Source organism: Canis lupus, chromosome 14, assembly GCF_011100685.1.
Source record: "Canis lupus familiaris isolate Mischka breed German Shepherd chromosome 14, alternate assembly UU_Cfam_GSD_1.0, whole genome shotgun sequence".
NCBI lineage: Eukaryota > Metazoa > Chordata > Mammalia > Carnivora > Canidae > Canis > Canis lupus.
The window spans coordinates 45,485,997-45,501,102 of record NC_049235.1 but is presented as its reverse complement, the minus strand read 5'-3'; the positions used below and the strand labels follow the sequence as shown (position 1 = coordinate 45,501,102).

Sequence of the window (15,106 nt, the reverse complement as noted above, 5' to 3'; positions counted from 1 at the left end):
CCTAGGTGCCCCAGTTTTTATTTTTTAAGCAAAAAATATATACTAGAGATATGTTTGAGAATTAAATAGTATATTAAAATGTACCAGAAGAAAATATAACTAAGTATCTTTTAATCTTAATAAATAGGGGCCATTCTAAGCACAACACAATACTTGAAACTATAAAGAAAGCAATTAACATAATTAAATCTTAAATTTTACTATGTATAAATGTAAACCTTATATGTTAAAAAAGAATAAAAGTAAAAAAAATACAAGTAGTTAATGAAAATTACAAAATGTCTGTTTAATTTAGAAATGCAAATGTCATTTTTCACCCAACTATGTCAAAAATTTCTAAAATCCATCTGCTACACCCTTAGTATGAACCATGATATTGATCACATAACCTGATATGGTTATACTGGAAGGAAGGATGGCATCTAAATAAAGTTTTCAAGTATGCATACTCTAACTCAGTCATTTGTCTTCAAAGAATCTCTATAGAGAAACGGAGAAGTACAAAATTTAAAAAAAATTATATACATGGTACCTCCAAACAAAGGAATATTGTGTATCATTAAAATATAAATTTATTAACAAAGAAAGATAACCATATATTTGAGTAGCATAAATGGCATGCTATTTGTTATTCCATGTAAGTAAAGTTCTTGTGTAAAATTACTGGTATCACAGCATATTCTGAATGTCAGCTAATTTAACATCTATTCCCCTTTTCCCTTAGTCCCTGTCTATTAGTTCCCAGTCTCCTTTACAGCTACAGGAGGCTATGCAACACTATTGTGGCTATTGAGACCCCAGTAGAAATTTCCTAAGATTATGGAAACATGCCTTTCTGATAAAAGTTATAGTCATTGTTATAGCTGTCTCTTTTCTTTACCTCATAACTTGTAATCAGTTATGATGACTGAATTGGAAGCAGTTTATGGTCATGGGCCAATCAACACACTAGAAAAGGCACAGTGCAAAGAAAGAAAAAAGCGGGTCTTTGATAACATTCATAAACCACTACACCAGATTCCACTGCCCATTTCTGGACCTCACTTTATATGGAGGGCGGGAAGAATATATATCTATATAAACAAACACATACATATACATACATATATATGTATGTATTATATCTGTATCTTTATTTTTTTTAAGATTTTATTTATTTATTCATAGAGATGCAGAGAGAGAGGCAGAGACACAGGCAGAGGGAGAGGCAGGCTCCATGCAGAGAGCCTGACGTGGGACTCGATCCAGGGTCTCCAGATCACGCCCTGGGCTGCAGGCAGCGCTAAACCGCTGCGCCACTGGGGCTGCCCTATATCTGTATCTTTAGTACTTAAGAAACATTTAGCCAATAGCACTCCAGATATCTATATATACATAAGTAAATATATAGCCATTAAGCATATTAAAGCTTTTTATAATTATAATATTCTCTAAAGGCAAGGATTTGGGGTACTAGATACCTCTATTTGAATACTGCTGATAGGGTAACTGATAGGGCCCTTTGCTTAGTCAGTTTGACATATTTTCAAAAGCTTTTAAAATACTCTTATCCTTTATTTCACTCTATAATTCCACTTTTAGATATTCATCAAAGAAATAATAATAAATTTGGAGAAGTACTGCTACAATATATTTACAATATTAACAAACTGAAAATAATATTTATGTCAAAAAAATAATGCTGAAAAAAAAAAAACCATAATGCCGGCCAAATGACCTTATAGCATGGATTTATGATAGGATACTATGCAATCCTTAAAATCATATAATAAAATATCTAATTATATAGAAAGACACTTCACAGCATTATGCAAAGTAAAATCCTTTGGGGGTAATGAAAGATATTTTTTATAATGATTAGGAAAATGTAATGAACATAAGCAGATATTGCTGGATGGTAGAATTACCAGGAATTTTTGTTTTTCCTTTTGGTTGTCCATTTTCAAATTTCACATTTCTTTTGTAATAAGAAAAATTAAAAGTTATTTTAAATACACCTATATTTTCTCAGAACAAAGAACTGAAATAAATAAATAGGAAGAGATGTAGCTTACAGCTAGCTTTATTTTTTTCTCTATGAAGATCATCAATTTTGTTTACTTCAGTTAAAAAATAATTTGCAATAGCAAGTTTACTTGACATCAACATACAAAGTTTTATATACATCAAGAGGGAAAAGCAATCTCAAGAAGTAAAAGGTGAAAAAGTACCAAGAATACTTATTTTAAATAATTACAGGATTCCATCATGTCCAATATGAATACACATCCAAGAACTCCAAAATAGAACCTGCTAAATCATACACATTGGATCTTGGGGAAATTTTTCTAAAACTTGTCATTGAGTCCCATTTATTAAGTGAGTAAGAAGCAAATATATGCTGCTAAGCCTAAAATATCTGTGACATTAAAACAATTAGCCCAAAATCAGTAGGAAAATGGATGAGTTATCTAAGCTTTCCTTAGTTCTTCCCATCTAATCTATATCTTACAGAGATTACCTCTCTGGTTAAAAGCATCCATTTTTATTCAATCTCTGTGGGTTTTCATCCACCCACAGTAAAGATCACCAACTCAGAAGCCAGGGTCTTAAACATTTTTCAAAGGTACCAATAAACTCAGAGTCCAACATGCAATTTCCAAATATTCCCAGGACAGTATAGGGGACCCAAGGAACTAATACATTTGCATAAGATGTTGTAAGGATAGTGACTCTTTCTGCCTTTTTTATAACCCAGATGTTTTCTGAGAAAACTGAGAAAAAAAGAAAAGGGAAGGGAAAAGATAAAGACACCAAACATTACAAAACATTGCTAACAATGTGTGTGTGTGTATCCAAATTCAATTAAAACTAAAGAACAGATTAATTGTAATAAAGATTATTTAACTTCGGAGATTTTTCATTGAGCTAGATATAAATAAAGCTTTTTAAACACTTCAAATTAATGAAAAATAAATTTTAAGCACTTTAAGTAGTTAATAACACAAAAGTTGACTTACCATAAATTTCTAAACCTTGTGGAAAATACTCTTTGTATTCTAAATCCTATCCACTAATGCCAGAATGAGGATGCATATCATAGTCAACAGTGCCAATTTTTAATGAGGGATTTAAAAAGGCTGATTTAATTCCAAGATTTTTTTTTTAATTCCACCCCAACACAGTAAAGTTAATAGATGCTACACATTAGAAACCTGGCTACTAAAGATGTCTTATCCAATCAACACCTCTCTTTTCTAAGCTACTCAGAAAGAAAAGCTGACACCTGGAGAAAGTCACACCTTCACAAATTACCCCCAAATTCACTGTGATATTCAAGCTTTATATACAAAGCCCTTTCTAAAGGATCAGAGCCAGAGAACTGAACAATCGCCCCCTCCAGCTGATGGAGAAAGCAAAACCACAAAGAGCATCTACTTATAAGATTACTTTTTATGGGCATAGAATATACTTTAAAAAGGTACATAGTCAAAAACCTAAAATAAAGATGAATAATAAATATTTACATTCCAAGCAAAAAATTCCAGTCTAAAAAGAAACATTTGATGTTTTCATTTCTGAATACTGAAGCAAAATAATGATTATAATAATTTTAATCAAACTTAAAAGGTATACCTTATTACCTTGTTGATATAAGCTATTTGCCTTTGAACAGGCAAACAAGAGAGAAAAATCTTTGAGGCATTTTTATATTCTGACTTAACAATTATCTGATAATTACCCTATCATTACCTGCTGATGAAGGATTCCATTCTGAATTCTTAACATTTCTGATGTTACAGGCATGTTACTTCAAAAGTCCTACCTGGAAAGAGACTGAGAAGACTAACTGGAGATTTGTTGGTATCAATAGTTAGTTTGTGGCTTGCAGTTTTTGAAGGCTGACCTGGTAGACAGATTAATTTCAGAGGAAGTCTAAATTTACATTGGATAACCCGAGGAATGCCTGAAATAAAAAGAGAAAAATGTAGATTCATAGATTTGACAGAAAATTTGACCAAAAAACTGAACTCTATTAACAGTTTGAGTAGCAATACATCTTAGTTTAAAAGTTTGCTCCTGTCCATTTCATTTAGCATAACTGAAAAAACTATAAAGTATTATTATAATACATTTTTAAAATTATTGCCAAAGAGTTCAAGACAAAAATAAAATCCTAAAAAAAAGAGTGTAGGCTTTACTCTAACAGCATATTTTAAAAATCATCACAGTTGAACACTACACAAAACAGTATATTTAGTTTTATACTCAATTACTGAACTGCCTTTTAAACTAAGACCTTAATAGTTCTACCCTCAATCCAAGACTATCAGCTAAATGAGCAAATCTGTATCAGGAAGATGTTATATGACTTTATCTAATATTTTTTTCTACCACCAAAAAATTTAAATCTTTAGCTATTTTTACTTATTGAAGATTCAAATTACAATTAAAAATCTACAATAAATTATAAGTACAAAAGCAGAATTTGCTCTAGTGAAGTTTACTGAATTTCACATTATTTCCATATTAAGAAATTAGTTTCATATAAATTAAATTTTTCTCAATGCATTAAACTTTACATATCCCTGCTAAGTGACATTTTGAAAGTATCAAATGGTCATTCAAATGAATTGTTTCAGTACATTTACAGGCATATTCAAATAGGTAAATAAATAACAATGAAGAGTTTTATGTCAAAATTAAAAGTTTTTAAGATCATTCCTTTCAATATTTTTACAAAGAATGAAATTGAAACCAAAGCAAATTAAGTTCTCTACTTATAAATCTAGAAAAGCAATTCTACAACTTTAGTTTTCTCTCTTTTTATTCTAGGATTCCACCTTTAATTGGTAAGATAAAAGGTAATATATTGAAACCTCTACCTTAGTATATTGTTGTAGAGAAATGAAAAACTTAAAATATTCTACTCTATTTGATATATCCACACATTAATTCCCTTATTTCTTTTTTTTTCTTAATCTAATTGACATTTATTAATCATTATAGTTAAAACCCTTTATTTCTTTATAGTGAAGTCAGTGAGCAACTTAAAGATAGCAAAAGCAGAAGCAGCTAAAGTTTGGGGACATATCCCAAAGCAGGATCCCTAGAATTAGTGATATATTCTGTTAATGCCAATTGGAATTGTACAGCTTACTCGATATCCAAGCTGGAAGTACACTTTCCAGAAGTACTTATTCACTAGGATAATGAGTGATCATCAACAATGGCAAGTATATTGATATATGAGGTCAATTAAATACTTTTTCAGAGCATGTGGAGCATATTTGTGATTCTCTTCAACATAATCTATTATCCATTAAATTTTACATAGCTCATTTTTTTGCTCATAACCAACAGATGTTAAATTCACTTCTCCTTGAAACCTAGATACAAATTATAACTGGTGTCTCTTTAGAAAAGTCCCAAGACATTATTCCCTGACATTCTGTGAGGTTTTAGAGGCATGTGTATTTGTACTTTACAATGATGAAATGTTTTGATTCAAAATATTATGGTAACATGATCTAAGCTACTGTCCAAACCACAACGATCAATATCACCATAAAAAATATTGCAAAGCATTATTTTTTTCTAACTTCATATAGTTTATATATCCCCAAATTATGGAAATATACCTACTAATATGTTTCCTCTACAATATATAAATTACAGTCTCAATTAATAGATGCAGCCTGGAAAGAACAAGGAAACTAAAACCTTTTTCCATGTCCTTCATTTTTAATGAATGTAGTAATGGAAAAAAATCCTTCATCTTTTGACAATTCTGTAAATGCACAGAGAAGCTACCTTTGATACACTTTCAACCAAAGTCTAAGCTAAGTGTTCAAACAAAATCTGACTGTAAATGTCCTTCTAAAACTATACTGCTGGGACGCCTGGATGGCTCAGCGGTTGAGCGTCTGCCTTTGGCCCAGGGCATGATCCAAGGTCCCAGGATCAAGTCCCACATCAGGCTCCCTGCAGGGAGCCTGCTTCTCCCTCTGCCTATGTCTCTGCCTCTCTCTGTGTGTCTCTCATGAACAAATAAACAAAATATTTTTAAAATAAATAAAACTATATTGCTAAAAACTGTGGCTCTACTTCACTTGGATCAGATAGATAATGCTTGAGTTGGTGGTAAAAAAAATAATAATAATCACAATCAACAACACTGGCCTTATGTTACTGAGTCTATATATTTGAAGATTATTATCCTAAATCTCCAAGAACCTAGAGCTAAGAAACTTGTGGTATATGTAGGTTTTCAGAAACTGAAACAAATGGATAGCAAGAACTAATGAATGCAAGAAGGGAAATACAGTATAACTCAATTCACAACTCAGGTCAGTTAATGACAGTATCACACACTAGGGCAATGGTCAGCAGTTGCTAAGATTTGTAGAAACCCTCCAGAATTTCTTTTCTCTCCAGGTACTGTAAACATGTTTCATAGGACATTTGGAAAACATTATTTTGAAAAATGATGACACTTATACTTAATAAAATGATTATGGCTATTTTTTTATATGCTAGCAGCTTTTTTATGGCTATTTTTTTATATGCTAGCAGCTTAAAAAGTTTTACCATTGGAGAAAAAAGAATATGAAATCCTTTAGAAACCAGTTTAAGGAAACCATTTCTTCAAGAAGAAAAACTACAATGCCAGTATTTAATACTACTTCCCATTAAATTAAAACCCCAGTCTTTTAAAATACAATCTCCACTATTTAAAGGGGTTTATCAGAGACACATTTTTATTGAGCTTTACATTTTCTTGAAAAGCCTGAAATGTAAATTTAGCTACCAATTTACTCTTCAGGCTGTGATTGCATCTAAAAACCTGAAGCCAGAGGTAGAGAGGTATGTGTGAATACATGCATGTATGTGCCTATAATAAGGAAGGAAAGAATTACATGTATTTAATTTTCAAATTTTCTACTACAATAGCTTTCAATTTACTTGAAAGTCTAATTGGTCCCAATTTTTCCTACCATCAGTGATATTTTCTCTATGTAGTTGGCAAAACAGTCTCTATATCTGGCTCATTCAAATAACTTTCTGAGTGTTATTACTGAGGAGAAAAAAAAGGTCATTTATTAATACTCAAATATTGGCCTACTCATTCATCAGACTGACTTTGTTCTGCAGTTTTTTATCAAATATAATCACCTCTCCTTCAGACACTTCCCTTTCTAGCCTAACAGAGGAAATGAATAGTCGCAACTACTCTGGTGCAATTAATCACAAAATTATTTAACACTTAGAGAGAAAATTCACATCAAAACCACTCTTGACAGAACAATTTCTCCAAGAAGAGAATTCTAATTACACCTGGCACACCCAGGAGCCTAGTATCCCTGTCAAGAGGGATGCCAAAATGTGCTTTGGGGGAAAAAAAGGTAAAAAAGAACATATATATCAGAGTAGAATAACTATATATATTACACATCTATATAATGCCTTCAGAACTCTTTCCAGGGGCCTGCTAGAGTCATTTCATATTGAAAACAAGGAACCCCAAAGCAGTAGCAATGTCTGGGAGCCAGAACTTCCTTGATCCCTTCCTGTTATGTCTGGCTACGTACTGTGCCCCATCTGCAGTCATGTTTTACACTGCCCATGTCATGTAACTTTAATGCAGACATAATGGAGACTAACTCTTATGGGACAACATAAAATCTCCTTTGCTTCTCTTTTTCCATATGTAAAAGCAGGACTGCTTATCTGCAAAGAGCCTGAACAGATCAGGCCAATAAAATGGACCAGTCTTTGAAATTTGAAGCTTTGTGTGTAAGTTAAGATCTAAGTGGCAACATATTATGCAACCTTGCAACTAGATGAAGCTGAATATTTCAACTCTACTCTCTAAAGCATAATTATAATTTTAAAATATATCATAAGAGATTATTAGCTTTGTATTGAAATACTAAAATTTCCATGTATTGTGATTTTTTTCTCTTGGTTTGGGCTGAATTTACAGTAAGAAGGAGTAAATTCCTTTCAATGATAACCTTTACTAATTTTTTTGAAGTTAAATCATTTAAATAATATGGTATTTTACAAAAGTCAGTATAAAATCTTACCAGCTAGATCAATCTTGCCAAGTAAAATGTAAACATTCATTATTAATAGTCATTTTTAATAACCCAAATCCTAATTTGACAAGTATATTTCATGTTATTAAGCTAAACACTTAACTCCTATTAAAATGTTTCTCATATGAATATATTTTCACCTCCCAGATACAATGCAACTCAGGTGGTTGGCATTACCAAAACTGGATGAGTAAATTACTGTCATTGTTTTTAAGTATTTTATTTATTACTAATTAATATTGTCATCTAATATTTATCTTAAAATATCTAATAAGCAGAGATAAACCACCACTTAAGTCTGTGTCTGGGAGGAAAAATAATCGAAGCAGGATATACTCTAAGTGCCTGTCATCTACCCAGATATTGCACAATTCAACAATGAATACTTGAACCCTCCTCTCAAAGAGCCCAAAGTCTACTAGGGAAACCTAAGGAACAAACTTAACAAAATTCATATTATGATAGGTATTTCAGCAGAGTCATAAATAACGGATTTGGGAAAAATACAATTGGTAACAGTCATCATTGACCCAGGCAAGTTTAAGGGATGAGAACTTTGATGACATTGCCCCACAAATTTTAAACAAGATAAGAAATAAGCCCACAGAATAAGTATTGATGGTGTTCTGACCAGAGAAAGCAGTGGATCTATTTGGACATACAGAAAACAGACAATTTAGAAAACATAACAGACATTTATAAAAGACAATTTGTATGTCTCAAAAGATATGCACATCAGTACAGAAAGTATATAATGTCAGTATTCTGATAATGATGCTAACATTGATCGATTGATCGTTTGATTACAGTAGTATTACAAAAACAATCCTGTAAAGAAATTGTGTTCTCTTTGCAATTAAAAAGTAATCTATGGAGTATGTTTTGAGATGGAATATTCTATTATTCCAATGAATTTAGTGTCCACTGACAAATCTTGCCTGAACTAACTATTGCACAGGTTTTGCAAAATAATGATTCTCTAATTCTATTACTCATTCTACATTTATTAGCTGACATCCTCTTGTAGAGTTTTCCCTCTATACATACCGTTTTATATGACTATACTCACAGATTCTATTTGTCTTCAGCATATTATAATACATTACTATTATGATTTTGATGCTCAAAATGTCCCATATCTAGCCAGTGGAAACTCCTTCACTGGCTTCTGAATCATTTTGATGTACTATCATTTCTTAACCACTTCTTTGCTTTCTGACCCAACAATATAGGATAGGCTCTCTTATTTTCCCTTCTCCAGACCTGGAAACAGCCTTTTCTCTAAGAACCCTGATCCCTTTTACTAGAGATGATACTCAGATCTCAAGACCTGTGCAATAGGTGTGCTCATTACTAATGAGCTGAAGCCTAAATAGGTCTCAGCCCCATCTCTATTGCCTCTCCTCCACTCCACTGCCATAACCTCCAGCTGCCCATCTGACGTGTAATTTGGCTTTCCTTCAAAACCAGTTCTTCACACTGCAATGAGAGTGATCTTTCCAAAACACAAATCTATTCCTGTCATATACAGGGGCAAAAGCATGTGTGTGTGCATGTTCACATCCATGCACTTCATGACATACTTAAAACCATTTAGTGGCTGCCCTTTGATCACAGAATACACACCAAAATCACAAACATGGGCAGCCTGGGTGGCTCAGCGATTTAGCGCCGCCTTCAGCCCAGGGAGTGATCCTGGAGACCTGGGATCGAGTCCCATGTCGGGATCCCCGCGTGGAGCCTGCTTCTCCCTCTGCCTGTGTCTCTGCCCCTCAATCTCTCAATATCTCTCTCTCTCGCTCTCTCTCTCTCTCTCTCTCGAATAAATAAATAAAATCTTTAAAAAAAACAAAAACAAAAACAAAATCACAAACATGATCAAAAAGACCCCACATGGCCTATCCTTTCCTTATACCCTTGTTTACACCTTGACCGCTTTATCCCATCCCTCAATCAATTAAAAATAGAAAGAAAGAAAAATAAAACAATTAGAATTCAGTGACGAACACCATTTTTTCCTTATTCTTCCTTTAAGTAAAATAAGATAGAGCATATAAGTAAATCACCAATGACTTACTTATAAGTGGTCAATGACACTTCTGATTTTTTTTTTTTTCCAAAAAAGTCATGGAGCTTTATTCTTTCTCAGAACTCTGAAACAACTAATAACAAATGACAAGTCTCTACAAGAGGAAACATTTCTGATCCTCTCCATAGCCAGATAAAGGCACTGAATCATCCTAAACAGGTTTCTATAGTTAAAACAGCAGTCTGTAAAAATAGTTCGTTCATGGTATAATACCAGTTCAATTCACTGACCAATTTTCAGTTCTGAAATTCATTTTGTTCTAAATTCTTTTCACTTACCATCAGGATTTCGATCTATCCACCAGAGGCGATGCAGAAAAGGGCAGGGGAGAAAGAATGTAACAATTTATTTGTGGCCAAATTACAGTACAAACTTAATACACATTTGCTTAAAAATATACATTGAAATTTTCAAGGTTCTCTTAGATGATTTAAATGGCCCCCCAACATAAATAAGTCAATTCACAACTGAAGAGTATAACATGAAATCTAACAATATATCTACAAATCCATTCTCAGAAGTCCACGCAGCTTGTACTCTGGTGTAAATGTGGAAACACACAAACACACACAAACAGAGATAAGGTATATGATCTAGACAAAGAGCAAACCAGACTCAATACATAAATGACATCAAGAGGATTAAAGAATTGTTGGAAAAAATTTGAGTGCAAGGCCAAATACACAATATTTCTAGTTTCTCTCACTTATATTATCATTTCAGTCAATAGGTACACTGTGGACTAATGTCTTTTGGTTTTTGTTTTTGGCTTGTCTTGGTATTCTTTTACTTTTATAAACTTTTTTTACATTTTAATCTCTAATTAACTTTCAACTAATTAATGCTATGCTCTTTGGTTTAGCAATAATTTATAATCTTTTAAATTCTGTCTATAGAAAAGTCTAATCGTTAAAAATGATATGTGTAACCATAAGCTCACAAACTGATTTTACTACTTTATAATGTATTTGTAAAGCATTTTATCCACCTACACAACCCATTTCTCTACTTTAAATCATTTTCAACTAGTGTCACTCCTTTCCCTGAAAACAAATTAAATATTTAGTTGAATTAAGGTGTCAACAGTGTCTACAATACATATTTGAACTGTAACAAGGATTAAAAAGTGTAAAAATTCCATTATTAGTGAGATGTTCAATTAATGATAAATGATCTAGAGATTTTAGCCAAATATTTCTTTTTTATTTCACAACTCAAAATTAAAATAATTTTAAAACTTTTAATGTCCTTTCCAGAAATGTCCAACTAAAAAAGTCTATCACTCTTTGATGCCTTTCTGGAAGTTTTATATTTCTTAATGAAGCCAGCTTTCTCAAAGTCATTTATACATAAAATATTTACATAACCCCAAATTTTGAAAATACAATAAATGATTAAAGTGGTCAACTTTGACTAATAATGAATTTTTTAACAACTTAAAGCAAAATAACTTACAAAGCAGAATAGATTTTGAAAACATGTATCAAAGTTATAAAATCACTTCAGAATATAAAGTTGTCACTGCATAAGCCAGAAAATTCACTTAGACAAAATTAAAACTATAATTATTTTTTTAAACTATAATTATTTTAAAACATTGCTAAATAAGCAAAGCGGACATCAATAGAGAAGAAAAAGATAATTGATGCATCTCTAAAACTTTTAGAACTAAAAAAAACTATAAGAAATGTTTAAAAAATGCAAATGCTAAAACATGCTATTATCAGTTACACTATGTTAAAACATTTTTTAAAAAGCAATGACTAATTAATCATATCCTACCAATAAACAAGCTGTCAAACAGTTAATATGAAAAATCCACTGCACAGGGAAAAACACACTATAAAATTTGACCAAAGATGAAATTTATACTAACTGAATCTCAACTGAAGATAACTTTTTCAATTTAAAATGAGTTCCTTGACAAACTACAGGTCAAATTTTATAAGTCTGTTCTTAAATATTTTAATATGTACCCCACTAAAGAGTTTTATTTAGTCACTAAAATAGTGTCTAAACTTCTGAATACTGCTTTATATTAAAGCAATCCATAATAGTCTTTTTCACTGATTCAGACTAGGCTTTTCTCCTTGGTTCAAATAAGTGAAGTCTAATACCATTCTTTTAGTGTTAATAAAAATATATTTGCTATTAATTAAGACAGAATCAAACATTATATGCAGAAATCAGATAAATAGATGAATCTCTAATAATTCATAACACATAAAAGTAATTTAGATATACAATTTTATTTAACACTAGGAAAGAATATTTTTCCATTTAGTCATATTTACATGCGTTTTTCAATCTTAAACATTTAACTCATAACTCCAACAATTTAAAAGGAGTAATTAGGCTTATAAATCTGTAAACAACTGTGAGTTTACCTGATGGTCTGGAATATGAGACAACAGCATTTCCTTCCAATTCAGGTGGTGTATAACTCCCTTTCAGATAAACAGAAAAGGCTACTGTTCTACTCATCTCTGGTGCTATAAGCAATGTAAAAGTGATATTAAGTTACAAAATTTGGGGCAATTATTATTAACAACAGTTAAAAGTGATATTAAGTTACAAAATTTGGGGAAATTATTATTAACAACAGTTAAAGTTATATGCACACACTACATGCCAGCTACTATCCCAAGCATTTTACATGGATTAATTTCTTTAATTCTCACAATAACCCAGCAAGGTGTTTACTATTACTGTTCCCAACTTTTGTGCATGAGGAAACTGACTATCGAGAGATTAAGGAGCTTGCCCAAGGCCGTATAGCTCATATAGAACTGAGGCTGACTCCAGAACAAGGGTGCCCATACTCTATGTCACTGCTTCTCTTTAGTCAGATGAAAAGGCAGTATGATTAGAAAAAAAAAAAAAATGTACACAAAAAAGCAAGAGAATTTGGGAATGGTGAATAGTATACTTTATCATGGCTAGAATCAGACTGCAGGGGAAAATGGAAGGGGGAACTGCATATGGATATATCTGTAACTGTAATGACTTTGCATATTATACCTAACTTTCTATATTTGTGTATTTGACCTCCAACTGGTATTAGGCAGTCTTAGGAGAAGTGGAAGAATAAATTGTTCAGAATGTTTTAGAAAGACAAATTGGAAGTATTGTGAAAACATTAAAAAATAAAGTGAGAATCCAATGACTGGTTATCACATACAAGGTTACTTCAACCATTCAACCATTCATTCAGTGTTTCAATTAATATTTTATTGAATTCCCCCTATCTGCCAGGCACTCAAGTAAGGGCAAAGAAAGAAATATGTTCTTGACTTCATTAATAAGATACAGAATCACTAGCTGAACAACAGCAGTAAACAAAGAAAGGAAAAGACTAGAAAGATAAATCATAAATCATTCTGATAGGACTAATGACAACTCGATGTAAACAGTAGGGCATGAGAAATTCTGTGCAAAAAAATCTAAGAGTTGCCATTTACAACCTTTCTACTATTTTAGGCATTATTACAGATATCTTACATAGCATCACTTTCTAATTAAAGTCTCAAAACAGCCCTGCAAGACAGATATCATTATCCCCTTTCTACAAATTAAAAGAAATTAAGGTTCCCAGTAATTACTAAAGTAGCTTGCTGAAGGTTATACATTGAGTAAGTGTCAGAACCAGGATTCAAATTCAGGCCAGACTCCAAAGCCAATATGCTTTCTGCAAACATAACTGAGTCAATAAACAGCTCACTAGAGAATACCAATAAAGAAAGCTTTCCAAATTATAGTATTTAAGTACAATTACAGGCCCATCTAGTTAAGGAAAGCACTTGAAAATCTGTAATTACTTCAGCTCAACGACCATTGACTAAATGTTCCTGTTTTTAAAAAAGTATCATTCATGCTTGATGTTTGGAGGGAAAATATCAACCAAACACAATCACTGACTTTAGAAAGATACCAGTCTCACTATTCAGACAAGAAATATAGTCATGAAATAAACATACTAACCAAAAAAAATCTTTTAATTAAAAGGAAACCTCACCATGAAACAGTTTAAGCCAAAACAGAACACTTACCCATAAATTCAAAGGTGAACTGGTCACAAGTCAATACTAAAGGTGGTTGCACATAGACTGATAATTTGGCTTTTTGTAATGCCAGTCGATTCTGCAATGTGACCTAAGGAAACAGAAATTGTTAATAGAAAATTATATTTTATCCAAAGTAATAGGATAGCAAAAGTATGTAAAAAATCACTAGCAAATAATGAGGAAACATTATCTGAGAAAAAGTGAATAGTCACAAAACATAACACATACCATAAGTAGTACATTAACTGGTAAGTGGATAAGTGGTAACTTCTACCCAGTTATAAACTGGACAGAGAAGGTGAACAGACTTTTCTCCAAAGATGATACAGTAATGGCCAAACAAGCACATGAAAAAATGCTCAATATCTTTAATCGCAATGAAGCGATTAAAACCACAATGAGATACTACTACACATCTACTAAAATGCTTTAGTCAAAAGAATAGACAAAAATAGGTGTTAGCAAGAATGTGAGCAAACTAGAAGCCTCATACATTGCTGATGGGATTATAAAATGGAATAGCCATGCAAGAAAACAGTTCAACAGTATCTTAAAAAATTAAACATAAATTTACCATAAGACCTCACAATTCCATGCCAAGAGAAAAATATATGCCCATCCCAAAAACTGTACACAAATTTAATAGCAACATTCTTTACAATAGCCCAAAGTAGAAACAACCCAAATGTTCATCAATTGATGAAAAGTTAAACAAAATATGGTATATCCTTTCAACAAAATAGTATTCAGTAATCAAAAAAAATAAAGTACCGGCACATGCTACAACATGGGCAAACTTTAAAAACATTATGCTAAGGGGTAGAAGCCAGTCACAAAGAACCATACTGTATGATTACATTTATATGAAATGT

At 31.9% G+C, this 15,106-nt stretch overlaps 1 protein-coding gene across 15 annotated transcripts in view; it reads right to left on the bottom strand.

The window, feature by feature from the left end:
- The window catches only part of BBS9 (Bardet-Biedl syndrome 9), a 432,261-nt gene that overhangs the window by 220,925 nt on the left and 196,230 nt on the right, over window positions 1–15,106 (bottom strand). For 13 of the 15 annotated variants that reach the window (XR_005369689.1, XM_038557299.1, XM_038557304.1 and 10 more), the window contains 4 exons: window positions 14,220–14,322; window positions 12,558–12,662; window positions 10,449–10,463; window positions 3,806–3,946 (listed from right to left, as the gene is read on the bottom strand). Coding sequence is in view for 14 of the 15 variants with exons in the window: in XM_038557299.1 (XP_038413227.1) it covers window positions 3,806–3,946; window positions 10,449–10,463; window positions 12,558–12,662; window positions 14,220–14,322 (364 nt within the window). In the remaining variant the exon portion in view is untranslated. The remainder of the gene's footprint in view (window positions 1–3,805; window positions 3,947–10,448; window positions 10,464–12,557; window positions 12,663–14,219; window positions 14,323–15,106) is intronic. The other 2 variants (XM_038557303.1, XM_038557305.1) reach the window with 1 other exon arrangement.